Genomic DNA, 26,200 nt, shown 5'->3' with positions numbered 1-26,200 from the left:
ATGATAGTGTTGAGTTTCAAGGGTTTCCACCTGGCCTTTTATACTATAATGACCCTTACCCACTATGGTGAGTTCTACCAGATGGTAAGCTTATCTATCCCAAATACATGTTCGAGGGTAGAGGAACAACCAGAGGGTGGGTTCATGGGCTCACTGAACTCACTGTGAGAACAGACTTGGGCCAAACTTAGGTAAGTAATCAAGGCTTGAAATCGTATCCCATGGGTCTGCTTTTGAGAGCCTCTCCTGGAAACAATCCTCTTAGCTTGCATTCCCCACAGGGAGGATCCTGAGAAGTTTCTGTGCTATTGTTTTATTAAGGAAGTACAATTCCAGGGAAACAGGAGTGAGGGAAAAGTGTAGCGTGGTAGGGAAGGAGGGAGTGGCTTGTATGAAGTTCAGCTGCACTTCCAGGTTGTGTATGAATGGGAGTTTATTGGGTTCACTATCAGTCAGCATCAACATGGAAGCCCCAGGGCTTGAAGTAAGAGGTGCCCAGTGCAGGCATGAGGTCAGGCTCTGTTGTTGCTTGGGCCCCTGTAGAGTTGGTCTGAGTTCATGCACAGTGGTTGCTGCAGCAGAGAATCCAGACAAATGAGTTTCCAAAGGCCCCAGGCACAGGTGAGGCTGAGAGGGCCCGAGGTGGCACATAAGATGTGTCTGAACTCTTCCCTGATTCAACTATGTCACACAATTATCTGAGCCTGGTGATGATTAGAATTTAAATTCTAAACTACTGATACTATATCATTAATGGCTAATTGTTTATTAAATTTTTCTGTCTCTTCTTGTCAATTCTTTCAGTTATAGCTTTCCAGGAAACTGACCATCTGTTTTCAAATTTCTAATTCAAAAATATTTTCTATTTCCATGCAGTCTTTTCCTTTCTTAATATTATTTGTGCCTGTGCTCGCTTCGGCAGCACATATACTAAAATTGGAATGATACAGAGAAGATTAGCATGGCCCCTGCACAAGGATGACAGGCAAATTCATGAAGTGTTCCATATTAATTTTAAAAGAATAAAGTACTTTCCGAGGGTGGCAGCAGGGACGACGGACGCCGCCCCGGGAGCGGGAGCTGTCCTATCCTATCCCCTCCTCTTGCACTTCGCATTGCAACCAATAAAGGCCGTTTCTACCACAGGAAAAAAAAAAAAGAATAAAGTAAAATTACAAAAAAATTAAAAAAATATTATTTGTGCCTTTTCTCTTTTTTATTAGTTAATCATAAGTGCATCACTTCAAATAAGCAGTTGTTGGTGTTTAGCTTATGTTGCATCAATGTTTTCTACATCTTTAACTTATGCTCATTGTTTACTTCAACCCATCTTTTGGGTACTTATTCTGTTATTCTTTATTTTCCAACTTCTCAAGTTGGACACAGCCTAGAATTTTTCATCCTTTTCACTTTTTCATTCTTTTGAACTTATTTATGTTACATTCTGTACCCAATAAATTTAGTACCTAAATATCTTGATGCTAGAGTTCTGTTGTTTGTTGTTTCTGCTGCTGTAATTCATGGTGGCTTGTTTCCTTATGTTAAATTTGGAGTTATTTGTAAAAATTCTTCTAAGTGTGAATGGAAGTTACATACTTCCAGAGAGTTTTCTTGATGGTTTCTCCAATTTCCCTGGCACTCCAAACCCGGGATCAACTTTGTACTAATTTCTCAGCCTGAGTTTGTGAGACCAAGCTGGCAGTAGAAGTCAAGCCACTAAAAAAATATGAACAGAGATATACAGCAATATACAAAAAGGATCTTACATCATGACCTAGTTGATTTATTCCAAAAATGTAAGGTTGGTTTAACATACAAAAAAATTAATATGTTCCACCATATTAACAAAATAAAGAAAAGATTTTATAGTCATATTAGTAGCTACAGAAAAGGCATTTGATAAAAATCAACATAGCTTTATAATCATCATAATAAAAACTCTTAATTAACTCATTTTAAAAAGATGAGTAATATTTTGTAGCAATGGAAAATCATGAGATTCACATTTCATAGCCCATAAAGTTTTATTGAAATACAGCCACAGTGAATTGTTTATATATTGCTTATGGCCACTTTCACACTGCAATGGCAGAATTGAGTAGTTGCCATGGAAACTCTGTCTAAAATATTTGCTCTCTGGCTCTTTACAGGAAAAGTTTGCTGACTCCTTCTCTGTGCTCACTGCAATGAACAATACCTGGCAGATACCAGAATCTGCTGGTCAAGATCGGTATGTCACTTAGACATGAGGCATTTCACTCAAGACATGGACTTTTAAAAGCAAACATTTTCTCCCAGCAATGGGAAAGCAAGAAGACCCATGAGTTGTGTCAGTCAAATAAAATACAGAGATGAATCTCTGAAATTAAGACATTTTGTTTGGGAAGAAAGAATTGCATTTCAGGGCACACCTGCAAACTGGGTGGTCTTCAGTATATACAAAGAACAAAGAAGTTAGAGGTTTTATTAAAAAAGAGAGCAGGGCATGGTGGCTCATGCATGTAATCCTAGCTACTCTAGAGGCTAAGGCAGGAGGATCATTCGAGCCCAGGAGTTCAAGGCTGAAGTTGGTATGATGATTATGTTACTGCACTCCAGCCTGGGTGACAGAGTGAGACCTCAACTCTTAACAAAATGAGAGGGAGGGAGAAAGGGAGAGGAAGAGAGAGAAATGTTATGTATTGCTCTTTCAGAAAGTTCATTGGCACTAGTAATGTTTTTAAGGAGCTAGCAAGTTTTGATTGGTAAGTGACAGCAATGGGTAAAACTATCCTTAGAGTCACTGGAAGTTGTTTCAGCAGCTATTAGAAAAAACTGTTTCAGGTTTCAGCAGGCAGTTTCACCAGCCAGGCTTGCAGAGAATCATATTCTTGGAGCAATGTTTTGTGTCCTGAGAGCTTTTCCCCCCTTACCTCTGGACAGTTTCAGTTGGGTATGACAGGAATGAGCCAGTTTGTGTGATCAACTTTCACAATAGGCAAAGGGAAGCCCTGGCTGCTGAAAGGTCAAGTTTTCCTTAGCTGATCAGTGAACCCAGACCAGAGTGATTAGAGAGGGGAGGTGACTAGACTGTGGCTGGAAGAAAAGTGGCAGATGGAATATCAGCCCCGACACAGGAGTTTTTCTCTGATGCTGAACCTGCACAGGTCCTGCTCTCAAGCCATACAAGTCCCCTGGGCTCCACTCAAGAAGTGTTTGCTTCCTCATATCACAGGCTAATTTCTCTTTGGATCTTTTTGGTCTCTTTGGATTTTTCTCATCAAGCACTTATTGCTCATGTTATTATTTTTTTTAACCTGAGCCAAACATGTTTCAGAGATATTCTCAATAACTCTGTCAGGCACTGTCATGGCTACCAGTAACAATATAATCATTGCATTAGCAGGAAATGTGATCATGGTGTCCTCAAACTATACTCAGGGTTCAGGTGTTTTCTTACACACTCAAGCATGAACCCTGGCAGTGACAGGCTCACCATCCATGTATCAGAGTTTGCTTTGGTGTCTATGTCCCCTCCCCTTTTAGAAAATGTCAAGAAAAAGTGACTTTCAGTGTTAGAGCTACATTTTGGAATCCTAATATGCTTCCTTATTTGGGAAGGGGTAGTGTGCCATGTTAAAATCTCAAGATTATAGAAGAATCTGTGACTTTCATGAGGACTGTTTTTACTGCATTGAGTTGAGTTATCCTCTTTCCCTTCCTTTCCTGTTTGTTCTTGGGCTTTCTGAGACCTCCGTTCCATCTTTTCCTACTACTAAACTTGCCAGAATTCTCCTCCTTTTTCTCTCAACATTTTAAACCTTTTCTTTAAAATTGAGGATCACTGCACCTCCATGGCACGAATGTTATGAGGAATAACAAACATCATAGACATGTCTGGCTTTATGCATGGACACAGAAAATGAAGGTTCATTTTATTGTGTTTCCTTTGTGGTCCTGACTGGCTTTAGAAAAACATTCATAAAGAGTTATCCCTGGGGTGGTGTTAGAAAAAGGTATAAACCCTATTCTCCTCAGGTTCTTCTCACACCACAGGAAAGGGATGGGATTATTGACTCTGAGTCTTTCCAGGAGAGACATGTTCCTGAATTTATTTCTCAGAACCAATAATGGATATAAAGCCATCCTCTTATCACATCAGCAGCACTAAGCAGTAGCCATTGAATTGTTGTATTAAGACAGGAAATCCTGAGTTCAGGGCTCTAATTCGAGATGGTTCCCTCTCACATGCCCACATCTGACCCCACCCTACTCTTGGTGCTAAGAGAGGAAATGAAATACACTGGTGAGCAAATGTGCTGTATCAGGACAGGTGCAACAAATAGCGCATTGAATGTAGTGTTATTTTTAACACTGACTGTTGGTACATGTAGGGACCACATGTTGCCACTTTGCTTCTTTTCATCAGACTAAAGCCAAATACCTAAAGAAGAGAAAACCTGAACTAATTAACCTCCTTACTTCAAGGCTGCCTTTTTTGTCTGTATAGCTGACTTGCTGTTATTTCCTCTTTAATGACTGATACATTTTTCTTTTCTTGCCCATTATATGTAGTACTCTTTTGGCGCCAAAATATCTGGATGTCTGTGTTTTCAATCCACATTTTTAGTCCTGATTATCTCATCACTAGTTTTTTATCTCCACACTATAATTATTTCTAATGATTTATGCTCATTCAGAACATGTAGGACCCTGTGGGCTTATCACAGAATCTGTTTATGGTGTTCGTGATACTGCACACGTTGAAGGCACATTGAATGGGGATTTGTGCCCCCTCACAACCCAGATCCCTTGAACCGGTCTGGCACACACATCTCCAGCTGTTGTGAAGGTTGGCTGCTAAAGCCTCACATCTGCACCCCTTTCAGGAGAACTATCTTAGATGAAGGGCATCCACCTCACCTACAGGTTACTTGAATGGCCAATGGCTAATAAGTGACTGATAGGGGGGTCTGCAAGCCCATCCTGTCATCTCAGTAGGGGACTGTTGTAGCGGCCCGATTACAGAACAGGGGATGAACACAGAAAGAAACACACAGACACACAAAGACGGTACAGGACTGCAGTGCCGAAAAGCACCAGTCACTTTATTTTTATACTCCTTTTGTCCAGCAGCTACTTTCTGGTACGTGACTATCTTTAGAGTGCTGAGGTGACATGTTCCATTTCTTATGGAAATTGCTCAAGGAAGGCAGACGTTTGCATCTTAAACTTTGGACCTCATTGCCCGTGCAGGACAATGAGACATGCCTTGGCTTGTGTGCAAGACTTAAGGCCCTTGGCTATTTTCCATAGGGAAGTTTGTCTGTTCAATAGGCCGTTGACCTCTAGCTCCAGGAAGCATTCAGCAGTCAACAGGCCGTGTCCGTGTCCGGACCTATTGACTTCTGGCCTCAAGGAGCTTTCTGGACCTATTGACCTTTGGACCCAAGAAGCACGTCCAGCTTCGCTGACTCTGAGCTCAAGCCAATTCTTGCCCAGGGATGGTCCCTACAGACTAATTCTGTGCAGCAGTTCAGAGCCCCATGTGGGCTTAGTCTCTGCCCTGCCCTACCTGTTCCCCTCACTCCCTTCCCTTGACAGTTCTTCCCCAATAAAACACTTTCACAACTTCCTCATTTTAGGCTCTGCTAAGGAACTTGACCTAAGACGCTGACAATCTTATTTCATGTTAGAGTTGAGGTTCTTCCGAAAAGGCATAAGATCCCATATCTGAGCTGCTAAGACCTGATAGTCCTATCATCAAAGATACCTCTGAGATAGAGTGTGGGGTCTCTTGAGCACCATGTACTGGAGCTAAAAATAGGAAGTAGGAGTCTTCTCACTGTACCATTATTCTGGAACCCTTGGGAATTCTTTTAGTGTAATCCCCATTGAGAATGACTCCAGGATTTTTCCTTCCTTCCTCCTTCCCTGCCTCCCTCTGTGGTGAAAATGGATTTTTAAGGTGTTATTGCTAACACCTTAAATTGAACCCATCTGTTCAACTGCCACTCTTCCAGGCACTCGTACCCAGGTAAACCGGTGGTGTCGCTCAGAGCCATTTCACAGACTTTACCTGGACGTCCCGGCTCACTCAGGGTCTAAGTCCCCGGACACCCCATTCCCATCTTCGCCCTCTCTGGACACTAGAATAAGTTCTTTAGCCTTTGCTGAGGGTCTTTTGATTCGTTCTCAATCACACCAAAGACGACTGAACCACCAGACTCCCTCAAGCCAAGAACTACTCTCTCCAGCAAAATCTAGAGCTCCCGCCTGCTTTGGAAAAAGCGCCTTTGACAGGCGGAGCCGAGGTGCATGCTGGGAGTAGTCCTGCCGCCCTCGTTTCGGCCTCCCAGGACTACATTTCCCAGAAGTCTCCGGGGGCGGGTCTTTTAGGGACCGGGCGAGCGTGTCTGTGAGGAGCTCTTTCCATGGCCCCGCTCGCAGCCTGTGAGAGTTTCCCGGTTCTTATTTCCCACAGGCCTCTGGGTCCAAACTAACCTCGTCTCCGGGTCCCTTTCCAGTGTCCTCAAGGATTTTGGACTCTGCGCGGTGAGTTGGTTGTGTCCGTTGAAGTAATCAGCCCCGGCGAGGCTAGCAGGGCTCAGCGGACTTTACTGGGGCCCTATCGGAACCCGCAGTGAGGGTGGGGGTGACATCGGGGGCGCAGGAAGTGGGAGCCCCGAGTCACGGACTGGGCGTGTTGTGTCCTGAGGCTCAAGCCAGTGTGTACTCGAGCAGCTGAGGGGGACAGTGTGTGACGGAGTGACAGGGCCAGGGTGTGTTTCCGTGACAGTGGGTGCGGTTGGGGTGGTGTTAGAGCCGGTTCCCCTCGGCCCCGGGAACAGAAAGACAGAGTCACTGAGGCTGCAAAAAGGCAAAGGAATTTTATTGACTAGCCCGAGCTAGGGTCCAAGCCCCGAGCACCAACGCAGTGGTCTCTTTCCATGGGCAGGGACCCGGTACAGCGGGGATGCATGTCTTTTATATTCTTTGCTGGAGCCCGTTGCAGTTGGTTATTTCCGATAAGAGACCCCCTCCCCCAGGGCTCTAGGAACAGACGTCCTGCACAAGCTGTTCACGTGCTGACCATGCCTTGGCCTCTTTATCAGAAAGTTACTTGCCGTTGTTTTTCTTAACTGCATTGGGGCTTGTTTTTAGCTCTTATCGTAACCAAGCATTAAGCAAGCAAGCCTTGTATACAAAAGCGGAATTAGGCTGTTAGCTAAAAGCAAGTCACCATCACAAAACAAGAAAAAATAAAATATTGTTTCATTCCTGCCCTTCAGTGGTGAGGTACTTGGCCTTATTTGTAGGTGCGCTTTGCGTTGACCGAGTGCTCTAGATTAGGCTGTCTTTGGGCCTGCTACAGTTAAATGACAGCAAGGAAGAAGTCTATATTCGGCCAGCCACAGTGGCTCACGCCTGTAATCCTAGCACTGTGGGATGTGGAAGGCCGAGGTGGGAGGATCGCTCGAGGTCTTCGAGACCAGCCTGAACAAGAGCAAGACCCGTCTCTACTAAAAATAGAAAGAAATTATCCGGACAACTAAAAAAAAAAAAAATATATATATATATATATATATATACACACACATACATAATATATAATTAGCTGGACATGGTGGCGCATGCCTGTAGTCCCAGCTACTCAGGAGGCTGAGGCAGGAGGGTCGCTTGAGTCCAGGAGTTTGAGGTTGCTGTGAGCTAGGCTGACGCCATGGCATTCTAGCCTGGGCAACAGAGCGAGACTGTTTCCAAAAAGAAAGAAGTCTATACTAACTAAGGCCCAGAATGAAAGTTTCAAGCAACAAGAACGACAGTTTTAGAGCTGGAAGTATCCTTTTGACAGGCTCCTGGGCAAACATGTTGGGGAGGTTCTAGAGGTAGGATTCCTGGAAGGGGCATGTCTGGGAGCTCTTTAGGGGCCAGCTACACGTTTCAGAGCCACTGCAACCGGACCTCTGTCCCCAAGTATTGCTGTCAACTCCGAAACAGATGGCAGCCTCCCTTTTACAATCATTTCATTGGTTATGTGTGGATGAGGGTAGATGTGGTCCTAGAAGGTGTTTTATTTTTGTTTTCCCTGTTTACATTAAGTATATCTGTACTGTGAGAAATGCTGCAGTCTCTTAATTCCTCTTTTCCCCCAGTGCTGCCAGGTTCGTAAGAAGGACCTTGAGAAGAAGGAAAGATTTTTTTCACATTTAGAAATCAAGGTTCAAGGCTGGACATGGTGGCTCACATCTGTAATCCTAGCACTCTGGGAGGCCAAGGTGGGAGGATTGCTTGAGCTCAGGACTTCAAGACCAGCCTGAGCAAGACCCTGTCTCTACTAAAAAATAGAAAGAAATTAGCCGGACAACTAAAAATATATATATGTATAAAAAAATTAGCAGGGCATGGTGGCACATGCCTGTAGTACCAGCTACTCAGGAGGCTGAGGCAGGAGGATTGCTTGAGCCCAAGAGATTGAGGTTGCTGTAAGCTAGGCTGACGCCACCACACTCTAGCTAGAGCAACAGAGTGAGTGAGACTCTGTCTTAAAAAAGAAAGGAAGGAAGGAAGGAAGGAAGGAAGGAAGGAAGGAAGGAAGGAAGGAAGGAAGGAAGGAAGGAAGGAATCAAGGTTCAAGTGAGTTTGTGTGTGTGTGTTTTTTTTTAATACATTCAATTACTTTTGTTTCTAGGTCATGAGAACATTTGCTTTTCTTGGCCTGAAATATGTTAGACTAGTAGAGTCTCTCCTGGGTCTTCCTTCTGGTTAATGACCCACCACACTGGTGCATCCTTCTCAGTAACCCCTTATTGTCCTTCTCCTCAATTATTAGCCACCTACTCAGATGGCAATTTGTTCAAATCCTCCAGTGCATTCTGATGGTATAGAAAAATGCCACCTGGAGATTAATGTTACGGCTTTATTTTAGACTAGATTACTTGAGGAGATTAGTATTTAGGTGTGGTATTGCATACAAACTATTTTTTTATCTTTTTAATAGTCATGATTTTTAAAGCAAGGCAAGGTAGGAGGATTTTTTAAAACAAGGCAAAGTTTCAGCCATAAATGTTGCCTGCTTTGTGAGGGTTTTAGGGCATAAATGTGATTGAGCATTGAGCATAGGGATGTGGTTTGCACCAACAAGGGCAGGAACTTTCAGGCAATCTTTAGTTAGAAATGTCTAACATTGCCAAGCATGAGTTGTTTCAGTCCTAGCTTTGTTTGGCTTGTGAAAGGCAGTACTATGTTGTGGTTAAAAGTAAGGCTTTGGGCTGAGTGTAGTGGCTCGTGCCTGTAATCCTAACACTCTGGGAGGCGGAGGCAGGAGAATTGCTTGAGCTCAGGAGTTCAAGACAAGCCTGAGCAAGAGAGAGACCCCATCTCTACTAAAAACAGAAAAATTGGGCATGGTGGTGTGTGCCTGTAGTCCCAGCTACTTGGGAGGCTGGGGCAGGAGAATCACTCTAGCCCAGGAGTTTGAGGTTGCAGTGAGCCATGATGACACCACACACTCTAGCTCAGGGCAACAGAGCAAGACTCTGTCTCAAAAAATAAAAGGCTCTGGATCTACAATATGTGTGAGCTTAGGCAGTTGACTCAGATCCTCTGTGCCACATCTATAAAATGGGGGCAAAATAATACCGACCTAATGGAGTTTTAATGACGTAAGATGAGTTTATATGTGTAAACCTCCTTAGAACAGTGCCTGGCCCATGATAAGGGCTTACTAAATATTAAAAGTTGTTGTAGCAGGCTGGGCGCAATGGCTCACACCTGTAATCCTAGCACTCTGGGAGGCCGAGAGGCGGGAGGATTGCTTGAGCTCAGGAGTTTGAGATCAGCCTGAGCAAGAGTGAAACCCCGTCTTTACTAAAGATAGAAAAATTAGCTAGGCCTTGTGGCGCTTGCCTGTAGTCCCAGATACTGGAGAGTGAGACTGTCTTTAAAAAAAAAAAAAAAGAGTTGTTATGAATGTAGTGTTTCTAGATCATTCCCCATCAACTTTTTATAGATCATATAAATGATGTAATATTAAGCAATTATTATAGTTATGAACAAAAGTACTCAAGAATATTACCTTATATATGAATCTCATCCAGTAAGACAGAGTTTTGAAAGACCTTTTTCAAGGATTGTAGCCAAAATGTTATTTTAATTGATCAGTCAGTGAAGAAGTGAAGAAGTATAGCCACACTTAGTGAGCATCTACTCTGTATGTTGTTTATGCACAGTCTTCCTCTGACTTTGAAGGTGGCTTACCTAATTTGTGTTGATTCTCAGAAGAATCTTGACAGTGACAGTGTCTCATTAAATTGATGAGCAACAGCTGCAGGATGTTCACGAGCTTGTAGGTATAATTTGTTTGAGGTCCGCTGATTTTCAGTGGTGGTCCCATTTCTTCAGTTTTCTTAATGACTGAAATATACCCCTCCCCTGTCACTCTATTTTTACATTTGGAAATGTCTTTATATTTCTGATTAAGGAATTATTGCAGGCTTAGTGCAAAAAATTCAGCAATCCAGGGAATGTATAGAGAAGGAACTTAAAATTACACCCTCTAGAGTTGATCATTCTTATTTTGGTATATTTTTATTCAAATCACTTTTTCTGTGAGCCTGTGTGTCTTATTTTGTTTCTGCAGAATAAAATCACAGTAATTGGTGATATAAATGAGTTGAAGACTCTCTAGCTTTTAGTTTGAAAAAGGAATCCAACCCAGATGTGGTTTTTATTTTATTTTATTTTATTTTATTTTATTTTATTTTATTTTATTTATTTTGAGACAGAGTCTCACTTTGTTGCCTGGGCTAGAGTTAGTGCCGTGGCGTCAGCCTAGCTCACAGCAACCTTGAACCCTTGGGCTCAGGCGACCCTCCTGCCTCAGCCTCCTGAGTAGCTGGGACTATAGGCGTGAGCCACCACGCCCTGCTATTTTTTTGTTTCTATTTTTAGTTGACTGGCTAATTTTTTCTATTTTTAGTAGAGACGGGGTCTCACTCTTGCTCAGGCTGGTCTCAAACTCCTGACCTCAAGCGATCCTCCCGCCTCAGCCTTGTGGTTTTGATTTTAATCTTGAGTATTTAGAAGAGGGAAATGCCAGTGATTCTATTCTTATTTGAAAACTTCAAGTATTTATAACTTTTAGGATTATAGAAATGCCATGTAAAAATTAATTACCAGGGCAACAAAAACAGACTCAGAATTAGATTATTTTACAGGTTACCTCCACAGAGAATAGTAATAATTTCCAATATACAGCCATCTTACAAAAAATATATTTTACAAATAATATTTCCAAGGACAGGTATAAATATCAGAAGGTGGAATAAGAAGATACAGTTGTAAATATTCAAATAAACCACCAATTTGTTCAGAGAACAAGATTGAGCCTCTGATTAAATTCTCAGCTTGACACATAATCAGGTTGTATTTTCTGAGGCAGCTTTGTGATGCTGAATTGTGTCTCTCCATCTGAATCATCTGGGAGGAAGGGATATTTCCTGTACATCTTTCTGAAAACCTTTTTTGCTCATATTGTTATTTAGGAAGGATAGCATTCGCAATGCTGACCTGTGAAATTTTTGTTAGTATTATTACAAAGCAGACTTGAGAAACACAAATTTTACTGTGAGCAAAGTAGAAAGAGCAGCATTAAGTTTCTTTATTATAATGGCATAATGGACAGTAACATTCTTCCTCTTCAATAATAATGGCTAAAACTTATATTTAAGCAATTTTTATATACCATTCAATATTTTATATGGATTTTCTTACTTATTCCTCAATGCAGCCATCTGTGGTAAACACTGTTCTCATCCCTCTTTTGTTGATGAGGAAATAGAAGTATTGAGAAATTGGTAACTATCAAGTTCAGTTTCACATCCTGGAAGTCTGATACCAGAGCTTTTATCTGAATTTCAACAGAATATACCTCCCACATTATGTTACAAACCTGCTTGCCTCCCTAACAAATTGATCATGCATCTCCTTCTCCATCAATTAATATGAACCAATACCATTGTAATTAATGAGGATATAGTGGGTCATAATTAATTAAACCTTTTGCCTACTATTATGTAGTTTCTAGTTTTTGGTTATTGGAAATTATTTTTGGTTGAATATTTTTGTGTATATATCTTATGTACTTCTCCAGCTATTTCTTTTTTTTCTTTTTCTTTTTTTTTTTTTTTGAGACACAGTCTCACTCTGTTGCCCGGGCTAGAGTGCCTTGGCATCAGGCTAGCTCACAGCAACCTCAAACTCCTGGGCTCAAGCGATCCTTCTGCCTCAGCCTCCCGAGTAGCTGGGACTACAGGCATGTGCCACCATGCTTGGCTAATTTTTTCTATGTATATATATATATATATATATATATATATATATATATATTTTTTTTTTTTAGTTGTCCAGATAATTTCTTTCTATTTTTTTAGTAGAGATGGGGTCTTGCTCTTGCTCAGGCTGGTCTCGAACTCCTGAGCTCAAAAGATCCACCGCCTCGGCCTCCCAGAGTGCTAGGATTACAGGCATGAGCCATCGCACCTGGCCTCCAGCTATTTCTTAAGGATGCACTTCTAGAAGTGGAATTTTGGGTTAGAATTTTCCTGAAATGCAAGACCCTGTGATAGTAGTACTTGGGGGGGGGGTGGTAATACAATGACTAGAAGACATAATTGTTACTTTGAAGACAAAGAAAACAAAACATGCATAGAAATCAATGTAAGGCAGCCACCAACAAAGGCTAATAGGCAATCCAGGTGACCTGCCTTAGGAATTCATAGGAAAGTAATTATAAGCAATACTGTTGGGTCACAGCCAACTATGTGAAGGCAAATGGAATTTATTCTGTCAGCTTTCTACCTTATAGTTTTTATTCTACTAATGTTAGTTGCAAAGTGAGACTAATAGGATCAGATGATTTGGCAGTTATTTGGAGGGTGTCATGTCTAAGATAAGTTCGGATGCAAAATAAACCCATCAGTCAAGAAGACATGAAGGGAAGCAGGATGAAGACCTCATCAATATATCCACAATATTACTTGGGGAATTCCAGCCATTATTTTCTAGGCAGGACATGGGCATATGTAGAAATCATAGAGTTAATATAGTACATGACCATGGTTACAATTATGCAGAATACCTAAACAAAAAGAACATTGTGATCACAATAAAAAGATAAGCATTATTAATGTATAGATGTATAACTTTCCAAACATCTATTGATGTTTGATTGCCAGTCTTTCTCTGTGTGTATGTGTGTATATATATATATGTGTGTATGTGTGTGTGTGTGTGTGTGTGTATGTATATAAGTGTAATCATACTGTATACCTCGTAACCTATTTTTTCTATTGACAGTATATCTTGATTATTTCCCCAAGTTAGCACTTACTAACTTTATAGTGTTTTGTATCGTGGATGTTCTGGTATATGCATTAAGAAGTCAGCATTTTTGGGCTCCTGAACAATTTCTTGTCCATCCTATCCAGCTCCTATGTCTTGACCAATTTCCTTCAGTCCTGAGCCCATGAAGGACATTCTAGCTTGGACCATTTGGCTGTTTATCAGTCCTGAGAGGTGGAAATGAAAGGAGGAGGAACTGATCTGGGCAGGACTGAGTAGTCCAATCCCATGTCTAGATTAGCATCCCCCAGGCACTGCTGGAAACCTTCCTGCTAAAGAACCTTGGAGTTTTGGGTGAGAGTTTAGATTCCATAAATGGTGTGTGGGGTGTGGAGTAGAAGTAGGAATGGAGAAGATAAAATCTTTTTAGTAGCTTAAATCAGCATGGGATCACATAAGTATACCTGATCTAATGCTACTTTTTCCTTCCCCAGTTCTGGCTTTTCTGGAATCCGTGCTTCACCAGTAGAGGAACCCCATGGAGCATTAATTAGTTCTTGCAATTCTAGAAGCATGACTGACGTAAGTTGGTATTTTTCTCTCCATGAAATATTGTGATTTTTTAGGTCATGTGAATCTTTTCCTTAATTTTCTTAAGGCTTTCTACCTGACAGAACTCCATCCCTGAACCTACTTCTCAGTTCTTCCTATTCCAGTGAAGGATGGATGGTGCCAAATAGTCCAGTGTCCTCCCTGTGTGCCCCTTCCGTTTCCAATCAGTGTCATATTCATTGATCATATTGCTCAACATCTCCTGTGTGCTCAGTCTTCTAGGAAGAGCAATGATAGTGAAGGCATGAAATCTTTCGTCAAAGAATCTTCTGTCAAAGAATAGTTCAAAGACATACAGTACCAATTAGTACGCTTTTACTTATATATAAGGAAGACCAACAGTAGATTGATTTCATCTATCAAAGGCACCAACAGGATTCATATAAAGGAAGAAAGAGAAGAGAATGACAGACTTCAGGATTTTTGAAAACAACAGTTTTCCCTTTTGAGGGTAAGATGCTGATTAGAAGGCAGCTAGCAAAGAATCCAGTCAAGATATTCTGCCCTTAAGACAACTGGATGGTCACTCAGAAGGACAGCTTCAGTTGTTTATGCATTGCCTGGGAGAGCTTTGGTGTTTAACTGTGGCATATCCATGGCAGGCTGTTATCACCTTTGTTCAGTGAGGTCTGCACCATTTTTCTTACCTTTCCTCTGTCAAGTCTGTAGTGTGATAAGTTAGTGATGAGGGTCCCACTGGACCACGATGGAAAACTTGGAACTGCTCCAAGAACCTGCGTTTTCCAGACAAGTGAGATGGAATTTAGGATTGTTTCATCTCAACTTTAGTTTATGTGACACTGTTACATGCTTTGGGAGGCTCTTCTGATTAGAGAGGAGAGTAAGTGGTTCTTTCCAGGAATTCCCTAAGAGATGAATACCATGGTCTTTGGAGTAGGCAAAGAACTCCACCACCAATGGACTTTGAACCCAATGGACTTTGAAGTCCATTTTGTCATTGACCAGGATATGCAGGTCTTGGGTGACATCTATGTCACGTGCAACATCTTATATCAGTATACTCTAACTCAGGAACAAGGAAAGTATTAGCAAGGGTGGTTGATGGTAACAAGTAAGAAGATTCCTAGAATTAAGAAGATCTTCAGAGGTTGTGTTCATCCTAAATGTACAAATATAATAACTCTATTAATCTCATATATCCAGAGAATAAAATGAATGTCAGCTAAAAAATTTTGTTTATTCATCATAATAACAAGATAATGCTTATGATATAATCTAACAGAAGATGTATTTGAAACTTGATGATAATCCCTAATTTAATGGAAATCACTTTTAGAAAATAGAGATTTTATAATATATTTGGAAAAAAGTTTTTATGTTTTCTTATTTCTTAAAGGGAAAAGATGGTTAGCAATTCACATTTACAAAGACTTTATGAGGCAGGCACTTAGTAGATTGTATATATGCATATATGTGTACACATACACACCTTTTATTTAATGGCGAAGAAACTGTGATTATTTTATATATTACCAGGCAGGTCTGGATAGCTGAGTTATCTTACAGTATCTAGGAAGGTTTTTTTCTTTTTTTTTGCTATAATAGGATTCTTTTAGAACATGTAGACATTCTGCTTTAGTCACTCTAATTTTCTTGCTTTTTCCTACCTGTATCAGAGGCTTCCAGCCTACTTGATTGTTAAATATTTTCCTCTTCTTTGTGGTTTATCCTTCATATCCTGTTTTTTCTTCTTGGAAATATTTTAATTTCACTAGTAATACGTGGGTTTTTGGTTTTAGGGGTTGGTGACATTCAGGGATGTGGCCATCGACTTCTCTCAGGAGGAGTGGGAATGCCTGGACCCCGCTCAGAGGGACTTATACCTGGATGTGATGTTGGAGAACTATAGTAACTTGGTATCACTGGGTAAGGTTGTCTGCCTGAAATAATTTAGAATCTTTTCTTTACAACATCAGCTTTCCCTACTGGAAATTATAGGGCTATCTTTGAAGAAAGCAGGTGAATTTCTTCTCTCCATTCCCAAAGGAATGTTTTTATATTTGTTGGGTTAGAAATGGGTTCATTAAGCACCTTGTCCTTTCCCATCCCTCAGTGAGCTTTACATCTGGGCCCCTTCCTGCAATCTCCTGTCTTCCTTAATGACCAAGGGGCTGATTTTGCTTTATAGGGCATTTATTTCATAACCATTGTCAAAGAAACCAGGTTTCATACTGTGTTAAACTTCAGAATTTCTGTAGATGTGTGTCCTTGCTACTCAAATTGTGGTTCTTTTGTTTGAGGAACCACAAGAAGGCCAGAGCAGTTGGTGAGGGAGAGAGTACCAGGAAATTAGTGACGGAGATAGGCAGGCCAGATTATAGACAGTTTTGTTGGTTGGGGGGAGGAATATGGATTGTCTTCTTAGTGATTAGAAGCCATGATTTGATTTATAGGTTGTGTGTGTGTGGTTTTTTTTTTAAGTTTTAACTTTTTATTGTGAAGTATTACACAATTAACATAATTATCTTCTGGGGCTGGTTAGAAATGCTGAATGTCAAGTCCTACCTGGGACCTGCTGAATAGAATCTGCATTTATACAAGATCCCCCAGTGATTCTTAGTTACATTAAAGCAAGAAGCATGGTTCTTTGTTATCTTCTGACCCCCATGTAGGGAGAAGAGCTAGAAACAGAGTCCTGGTATACTTCGACTTTCAAAAGAGCCTCCATACCTTACATAGGGTAGATTAAATGAACAGAATTATTTTACTTCTAGAGTGAACACATTTCTTTACTCACAACAGATTTGAAGTTGAAAGTTACAACCTATGAATTTTGTACTTAACAGTTAAATCCTAAAAATGTCTCATGTCTCTACCTAGAATTCAAAGAAGAATTAATACCAATCCTACTTAAAGTATTCCAGAAAGTCAAGGAGGAGAGAATACCCCCAAATTCATTCTACAAGGCCTGTATCACCCTGATACCAAAACCACCCTGATGTAACAACAACAACAACAACAGAAAACCGTAGGCCAATATTTCTGTTGAACATAGATGCAAAAATCCTCAACAAAATACTAGCAAAGTAAATTCAACTATACATTATAAAAAGATCATTCATCATGATCAAATGGGATTCATCCCAGGGATAGAGGATGATTCAACATATGCAAATCAATGAGATACACCATATCAACAGAATGAAGGACCAAAACCATGTGATCATTTTAATTGATGCTGAAACAGCTTTTGATAAAATTCAGCATCCCTTCATGATAGAAACTCCCAAATAATTAGGTATAGAAGGAACTTTTCTCAACACCATAAAAGCCATATGTTATAGACCCACAGCTCGTATCATACTGAATGGGGAAAAACTGAAAGCCTTTCCTCTAAGATCTGGAACAAGACAAGGATGCCCACTTTCACCACTGTTATTCAACACAGTACTGGAAGTTCTAGCTAGAACAATCAGACAAGAGAAAGAAAGGGCATCCAAATTGGAAAGGAAGAAGGCAAATTATCTTTGTTTGCAGATGATATGATCTTTTATCCAGAGAAACCTAGAGACTCCACACACACACAAAAAAACTATTAGAACTGATAAACAAATTCAGTAAAGTTTCAGGATATGAAATCAATATACAAAAACAGTAGCATTTATATATATGCCAATAGTAAACAATCTTTAAAAAAATCAAGAAAGCAATCCCATTCACAATAGCTACAAACAAAATAAAATACTTAGGAATAAACTTAGCCAAAAAATTGAAAGATCTCTACAATGAAAATGCTAAAACACTGATGAAAAAAATCAAAGAGGACACAAAAAAATGGAAACATATTCCATGCTTATGGGTTAGAAGAATAAATATTGTGAAAATGTCCATTAAAATACCAAGGACATTCTTCACAGAAATAGAAAAAATAATCCTAAAATTTATATGGAACCACAAAAGACCCAGAATAGCCAAAGCCATCTTGAGCAAAGACTGGAGGAATCACATTACCTGACTTCAAATTATACTACAGAGCTGTAGTAACCAAAACAGCATGATATTGGCATAAAAACAGACACATAGACCAGTGAAACAGAATAGAGAACCCCAAAATAAATCCATACATCTGTAGTGAACTTATCTCTAACAAAGTTCCAAGAACATACAGTGAGGAAAATCTCTTCAATAAATGGTGCTGGGAAAACTGGAAATCCATATGTAGAAGAAGGAGACTAGATCCTTTTGCCAAATACAAAAACCAAATAAAAATGGATTAGAGACTTAAATCTAAGACGTGAAACTATGAAACTACTAAAAGAAAACAAACACTGGGAAAACACTTCAGGACATTGGTCTGGGCAATGATTTCTTGAGTAATACCCTCAAAGTGCAGGCAACCAAAGCAAAATTGGACAAATGAAATCACATCAAGCTAAAAAACTTCTGCACAGCAAAGGAGACAATCAACTATGTCAAGAGATAGCCCACAGAATGGGAGAAACTACCCATCTTGCAAACTACCCATCTGACAAAGGACTAGTAACTAGAATATATAAGAAGCTTCAACAACTCAATAGGAAAGAATCAAATAATCTTATTAAAATATGGGCAAAGGATCTGAATAAACATTTCTCAAGACATACAAATGGCCAACAGTATATGAAAAAATGCTCAACATCATTAGCCATCAGAAAAATGCAAGATTTGGAATCAACCTAAGTTCCCATCAATGTATGAATAGATAAGGAATTATGATATATATACACAATGGAATATTATATAGCAACAAAAAGAATGAAATCCTGACATTTGCAACAACGTGGTTGGAGCTGGAGAACATTATGCTAAGTGAAATAAGCCAAGCACAGAAAGTCAAATCTCACATGTTCTCACTTATATGTGGGAGCTAAGTATTAAAAACAGTTGATCTCATGGAGACAGAGAGTAGAATGATGGTTACCAGAGGCTGAGAAGAGTAGTGGGGAGAGGGAATAAAGTGAGGATAGTTAATGGGCACAAAAATATAGTCAGATAGTTAGAATGACTAATATTTCATAACACATCAAAGTGACTATAATCAACAATAAGTGTATACTTTAAAATAACTAGAAGACTGAAATTGGAATGTTCTTAACACAAAGAAATGATAAATGCCTGAGGTGATGGATACCCCAATTATCCTGATTTGATTAATTCACATTGTATGCCTGTATCAAAACATCATACAGACCCTGTAAAGATATATACAACAATTATGTACCTGTAATAATTAAAAATATAAAAGAAATAAAAAGATTACAGGCCAGTTATTTTGTACAGTGTTCCCCAGTTTGGGTTTGTCTCCTTTTGCCTCATGATTAGATTTAGAGTATCTTTGGTAAGAATATCACAGAATTGATACTGTATTGTTCTCCTTGCATGATTTGTCATTACAGATATTACTCACTTTGAGCACTTGATTGTGGTCATGTCTGCTTCATCCTTGTAAAATTACTCTTTTTTTCCTTCAACAAGTATTTTGTGTGGAAGAACTTTGATATTATTAAATATCATGTTCCTCTTCAACATTTCCACTTATTTATATATTGGAGTTTTAGTCAATAGCCTATAATCTGTTCTTCCCAATATTTATTTTGAAGCTTAAAATATTTGAGCTTGAGCTTATCCCAGATTTGGTTAGTGGGGACCCTTTTGTGATGGCTTTTATGCCCTTTTGGCACATCTCCATCACTCTTTGAGCACCTCCTTGTTTTCTGACACAAGGTGTTCCAGGCTCATCTTGTTCTTTCCCTGCTCCAGCCCTAAAGTCAGGCATTTCTTCAAAGTGCCTGGTTACTTTAACATAGATTTATAGTGTTGGTCTTTTAAATTATATAGGGAAAGCAATAATAACTTTCAAACAAAAGGTACAATAATACTGACTTTCATACTTACCTATGTAGTTACCTTTACTGATACTCTTTATTTCTTCTTATGGCTTGAGGTTACTGTCTAGTGTCCTTTCACTTTAGCCTAAAGGACTCCCTCTAACATTTCTTGTAGGGAAGGTCTGCCGGAAATGACCTCCCTCAGAATTTATTTCTCTGCAAATGTCTTAGTTTTGCCTTTATTCTTGAATGATGGTTTTGTTGGATATAGAATTTCTTGGTTGACAGGTTTCTTTTTCCTTTCAGAACTTCAAATATGTCATCCTACTGCCTTCTGTGCTCCATGGTTTCATGGTTTCATGAAAAGTTGGCTGCTAATCTTGTTGAGGATCCTTGTACACGATTCTCTCTTGCTGCTTTTGGAATTCTCTTTTTGTCTTTGGGTTTCCACAGTTTGAGTATAATGTGTCTTGGTGTGGATCTCTTTGGGTTTATCCTGTTTGAAATCTTTGAGCTTTTTCGTTGTGTGTATTCTGCCTTTCCTCAGATTTTGGAAGCTTTTGGACATTATTTTTTCAAATATTTTTCTGCCTTCTTTTCTCTCTTCTTTTTCTGGTTCTCTTATTATGTGTGTGTTATGTGCTTGATTGTACCCCACAAGTCCCTCAGGCTCTGTTCATTTATCATCATTAATTTTTCTTTTTATTGCTGAGCTGCAATAATTTCAAATGACCTGTTTTCAAGTTTGCTGACTCTTCTACTGAATCCTCTAGTGAATTTTTTATTTCAGTTATTTTACTCTAGAATTTTTATTTGGCTCCTTTTTATAATTTCTGTCCTTTTATTGCTATTCTCATTTTGTTCTTCCTTTGTTCCTCTGATTTCTTATAGCTCTTGGTCCTGTGAAAGGGCCATACTTTTCTGTTTCTTTGCATACTTTATAATTTCTTTTTGTTGTTGAAACTGGGCATTCTGAATATTATAATATGGTACCTCTGGAAATCTGACCTCCTGTTCCTCAGGCATTGCTGATTTCTGCTTTTTGAGGGTTGGAACTATCTGACTTTTTGAAACTATTTTTGAAAATTCTGTATTTCTTTTTGTGTGTGTATTAACAACTCAAGATCATTGTCTCTATTAGAGATTTTATAATTTAAAGTGATCCTTAAATAATGTAATTATTATTGATTTTAATAATTGATAAACATTTAAAAATTTGTAAATAAGGTAAGTCTGTAGATTCACATAATTTTAGCATTAGCTGAAGTTATAAAAATCAATCCTTTTATAAAAACTGGCTAATAAATTTAAATAAATGTAAATTTTAAATTTAATTGAACATATTTTTATAATTATAAATATTTATGAAAGCAATGTTAGCTTTATCTTAGGGGCTGGAAAACTATGATGCTAGAGGCCAAATGCACCTCTTTCTGTAAATAAAGTTGTATTGGAACATAGCCATGCCCATTTGTTTATATGCTTACATATCATTTTTCTTTTCTTTTTTTTTTGAAACAAATAGGCTTTATTTATGTAGAGCAGTTATAGGTTCACAGCAAAATTGAGCTGTGTGAAAGTCCAGAGCTCCCACAGCCCCCCTCCCCTGACAAACACACAGCCTCCCCCACTACCCACATCTCCCACCAGAGAGGTACATTTGTTCCACTCAATGACCTGTACTGACACACCATCGTCAGCCAAACAGTTGCTTTCTTGATAAAGTGGCAGAGTTCAGTAGTTGGGACACTGTGGCTTTATACAGAAAAAGTTAGCCAAGTCTAGCTTTTCTGATAAGAACAGCAGGTATACAAAACTTAGCTGTTTCAGAATAATGTAGCTTTCTGTGATAAAGTAAACCCAAGTTTTGCATAAACTAGAATATTTTGTTAACATAGTTTTCCCATTGTGATAAAATCAGGAAGAAGACATATCATGCTAGACTAATATTCGAGGATTTATCTTCAATAGGTTATATTACTTGAATTCTCATTACATTTATATATCACATCAACTTTTGAAGTTGTTTTAAAACATTGAAAATCTAATAGCAATGCTTTGCATTTTATTTTGTAATATAGTAAACAGGACCATTACTTTAACTGGGAGTCAAACTCATTTTTCTTTGTGCTACAGCTTCGGTAAGCATTTGAAGGATTTCTTAAAGAGCTACAACATTTAAAGCAGTGAGAATCTAATTTTTCCCTTATGTTGAATATTGTTAAATTCTGTTTTTAAAAAAATTATATAAGCATTTATTAGTTTCTACAGCTTATCAGCATAGAGCTCATGTAGATTTTTAAAAATCTTATTTACTAATTATCTCCTCTTTTTCCTAGAACTCTTTGGGGTTGTAGAAACTTTAAAATTAAAAGTCTGTCAAATGGCTACTGTAGATCTGAATTATCCTTAACGAAAGGCTGCCACTTTGCCAGATAAGCCTAGGAATTAGGATAATAGTGAATATACATATAAGAGACTGGATTTCCTGAAGAGCAAGTTATTAAATGTTTCATGCTTGCAGGTCTTTAATTTAAAGCAGAGCATAACAGAAGGGGTTGTTTCTATACCTGGAAGAGATACTTAACAGTGCTGTAAAGAGTGATAAAGAACATTTTACCAGCTGTGTAGTCAGAGCTAGGCTAGCAGTCTGGTAATCACTAGTTTATGATATTGCTGTGGGGTAGGTCATGGCTCCAACCACGAGTTACCTGTAGAATTCATTGCAAAAGTATAGACATACAAACCCACCATCAGTGACATATGACAAGTTTAAAATGTAGAAAGTGACACAATGATTTCCTGATAGGTCAGCTATGTGGGGCTCTATAACCTGATGTGCACATAAGCCAATTAGAAGGTGGAGATCTTTCCTTATCTCCCACACAAATCACAAATAACCAAACAGACAATATGTCAAGGTTGAAAATTCAGACAACAAACTGTAAAGTTAAATTCAAGTCTTTCAGTAGACTTTTGGCTAGAGGTAAAGAAAACAAGCCATGTGTTACAGAAAACTTAGAAAGCCTGGGTTAGGCAAAACAAAATCAGCTAAAGCTCATTATAGTAAGAACTCAATTTCCATTAATAGACATACCTAGCAGAGGACATTGGATGCCCACAGCTGGGCACGTAAGGGCTTGATTGATGGAAACTGACATTTGGTTTAAGGGACCATCTGCATGGGAAAAGGAGGACTTACTAAAGTGATCTCTGTGGAATCCTCCAGAAAATTATCAAGTCAGAACATTAAGATCACGAGAGCTGAAAAATCAAGGCTGAGTTTATTGTTTAACAGGGGAGAGCCTTAATGTTCAGGGGTGAGTTCAGTAAATATCCTAATCCAGTTCAATTCCAATAGGTATTATTTTCAATTTGTTTTTTAGTTTTAGTATAGAGTTTTTATTTTCTAGTGAAGGAAATATAATGTGTATTTTCTTGTTTTCTTTCAGATTTGGAGTCAACAACATATGAGACCAAAAAAATATTTTCAGAAAAGGATATTTTTGAAATAAATTTTTCTCAAGGGGAGATAAAGGGAAAAAGTAAAACCCTTGGCCTTGGGGCATCCATTTTCAGAAATACTTGGAAGTGTAAAAGCAAATTTGAGGGACTACAAGGACATCAGGAGGGATATTTCAGTCAAATGGTAATGAGCTATGAAAAAATGCCCACTTACAGAAAAAGTAGATCTCTTACTTCACATCAAAGAATTCATAATAGAGAAAAACCCTATGTTTGTAAGGAATGTGGGAAAGCTTGTAGTCATGGCTCAAAACTTGTTCAACATGAGAGAACTCATACAGCTGAAAAACACTTTGAATGTAATGACTGTGGGAAGAATTATGTTAGTGCCTATCAACTCACTATGCATCAGAGATTTCATACTGGTGAGAAACCCTATGAATGTAAGGAATGTGGGAAGACCTTTAGTTGGAGATCAAGTCTTTCTAAACATAAGATAATCCATACTGGTGAGAAACCCTATGAATGCAAAGAGTGTGGGAAGGCCTTTAGTCGTGGCTATTACCTTACTCAACATCAGAAAATTCATATTGGTGTGAAATCTTATAAATGTAAGGAATGTGGGAAGGGCTTTTTTGGGGGCTCAAGCCTTGCTAAACATGAGATAATTCATACAGGTGAGAGACCTTATAAATGTAAAGAATGTGGGAAGGCCTTCAGTCGTGGCTATCAACTTACTCAGCATGAGAAAATCCATACTGGTAAGAAACCTTATGAATGTAAAATATGTGGAAAGGCTTTTTGTTGGGGCTATCAACTTACTAGGCATCAATTATTTCATACTGGTGAGAAACCCTATGAATGTAAGGAATGTGGAAAGGCCTTTAATTGTGGATCTAGTCTTATTCAGCATGAAAGAATCCATACTGGTGAGAAACCTTATGAATGTAAAGAATGTGGAAAGGCCTTTAGTCGGGGCTATCAGCTTACTCAGCATCAGAACATTCATACTGGTGAGAAACCTTTTGAATGTAAGGAATGTGGGAAGGCCTTCAGTTGGGGTTCAAGCCTAGTTAAACACGAGAGAGTCCATGCTGGTGAGAAATCCTATGAATGTAAAGAATGTGGGAAGGCCTTCTGTAGTGGCTATCAATTTACTCGACATCAGATGTTTCATACTGGTGAGAAACCCTATGAATGTAAGGAATGTGAAAAGGCCTTTAATTGGAGATCAAGTCTTGTTCAGCATGAAAGAATCCATACTGGTGAGAAACCTTATGAATGTAAAGAATGTGGAAAGGCCTTTAGTCGGGGCTATCAGCTTACTCAACATCAGAACATTCATACTGGTGAGAAACCTTTTAAATGTAAGGAATGTGGGAAAGCTTTTAGTTGGCGTTCAAGCCTAGTTAAACATGAGAGAGTCCATACTGGTGAGAAACCTTATGAATGTAAAGAATGTGGGAAGGCCTTTGGTAGTGGCTATCAACTTAGTGTCCATCAGAGACTTCATACTGGTGAGAAAATTTATGAATGTAAGGAATTTGAGAAGACCTTTACTCATGGCTCAAACCTTGTTCGACATGCAAGAATTTATAGTAATGATAAACCCTACAAATATAAAGAATGTCAGAAAGCCTTCATATGGACAACTTACTCAAATGAGAAAATAGATACTGGTGACACCTTATGATTGAAAGACATGAAAGAACATTTTTGTGTGTATGGACAACTTGCTTAACGTGAGGAGAACTCTTACCCTTCAGAAGCCCTATGAATGTAAGGAATGTTCAAAAGCCATCATTCCTATGTAATGGACAATTTACTTGATATCAGTAAATTCATACTAGTGAGAAATATTTTAAATATAAGGAATATGAAAAGGCCTTTAGACTTCTGTACAATCTTATTGTATATCAATTTATGTTGATATAAAACCATTTAAATGTAAGGAGTGTGTGAAGATCTTTATTCATGACACAAAGTCCGATCAACATTAGATAATTTGTACTCTTTAGAAACACTTTGCATGGAAGGAATGTGGGAAGGACATAAACTTAATTCAGTTCTTGCTGCACATCAGGATATTCATCCTGCTGTGTAATCCTATGAACATAAGGAATTGGGGAAGACTTGTAGACATGCTAAACATCTTTGAGTACATCAGAGAATTCATCTGATGAGAAACCCTTTGAATTAGAATTGTAGGAAGGCCTTTAGACAAATGCTACTCAAATTCTTTTCCAGAGACTAGTGCCAGTGCACAAAATTGTCATCTGTCCATCATGAGATAAATGTAGAAAATGAGAATAAATGTTTGGAAACTTTTATAGCAATTTGATATTGCCATAATACTTTCATTGTATTTTATAAAATTATCCATTCATAAATGATTGGAAATTAAGAAGTGTGTCCTTCCCCAGAAGTAGTTTTACAGACAACATTCACACTTTTTAAAACATGAGGTAAGTCACAGTAGGATTTAATTCAAATAGAAAATTGACACCTCTCTGATTAGACTAGCAGGATGATATGGTGAATGAGGCAATCATGATTTTCTAATGCTCATGACAGCATAAGAGAATTTATACCAGATATACTAAATGTATAGAAGCCTTCCGACACTATAAAACCTTTGTTAAACTTTAGCAAATTCATCCTAGAGAATACCCTGTTAATGTAACAAATGTAGAAAAACTTTTACCCATGGCATAAACCATTCTTATTGTCATCACCATTCTACCACCCTGCTACCTGTGGTATGTTGGGCAAAATGCTTATCCCCTCTGGGCATAATGTTTAAAATGCTGGTGATGGAAACTAGCCAATAATGCTGTTGTAGAGATTGGATGGGTTTAGTATGCATCAGATCCTTGGAAGAGTATCTGGTATGTAGCCCGTGCTCAATATATTAGCTATTGTTCATATTATCTTCATCATTATTATTACTACTGATGAGTTCTCAGGAGAGG

The 26,200-nt window shown here is 38.7% G+C and overlaps 1 protein-coding gene and 1 non-coding gene across 2 annotated transcripts; both read left to right on the top strand.

Annotated features, from left to right (window-relative positions):
• Nucleotides 1–48: 48 nt before the first annotated feature.
• On the top strand, nucleotides 49–25,179 carry ZNF283 (zinc finger protein 283). Its single transcript, XM_045531856.1, has 5 exons — nucleotides 49–84; nucleotides 6,440–6,534; nucleotides 13,818–13,905; nucleotides 15,696–15,822; nucleotides 23,216–25,179. The coding sequence occupies exons 1-5, from the start codon at nucleotides 49–51 to the stop codon at nucleotides 24,919–24,921; spliced, it is 2,052 nt and encodes a 683-aa protein (XP_045387812.1). The 3' UTR covers nucleotides 24,922–25,179.
• LOC123624936 lies at nucleotides 907–1,013 on the top strand. The gene has a single exon (XR_006730291.1). It is a non-coding gene; the product is annotated as a U6 spliceosomal RNA (small nuclear RNA).
• Nucleotides 25,180–26,200: the final 1,021 nt, after the last annotated feature.

Source organism: Lemur catta, chromosome 19 (assembly GCF_020740605.2).
Source record: "Lemur catta isolate mLemCat1 chromosome 19, mLemCat1.pri, whole genome shotgun sequence".
Taxonomy (NCBI): Eukaryota; Metazoa; Chordata; class Mammalia; order Primates; family Lemuridae; genus Lemur; species Lemur catta.
The sequence above is the reverse complement of the archived record's forward strand: the minus strand, read 5'-3'. Positions and strand labels throughout refer to the sequence as shown.

Coding starts and splice junctions, on each gene's coding strand:
- ZNF283 (XM_045531856.1), top strand. CDS start 49: ATGACCCTTACCCACTATGGTGAGTTCTACCAGATG. Junction 85..6,439: donor ATGGTGAGTTCTACCAGATG/GTAAGCTTATCT, acceptor AGCCTGTGAGAG/TTTCCCGGTTCTTATTTCCC. Junction 6,535..13,817: donor AGGATTTTGGACTCTGCGCG/GTGAGTTGGTTG, acceptor TTCCTTCCCCAG/TTCTGGCTTTTCTGGAATCC.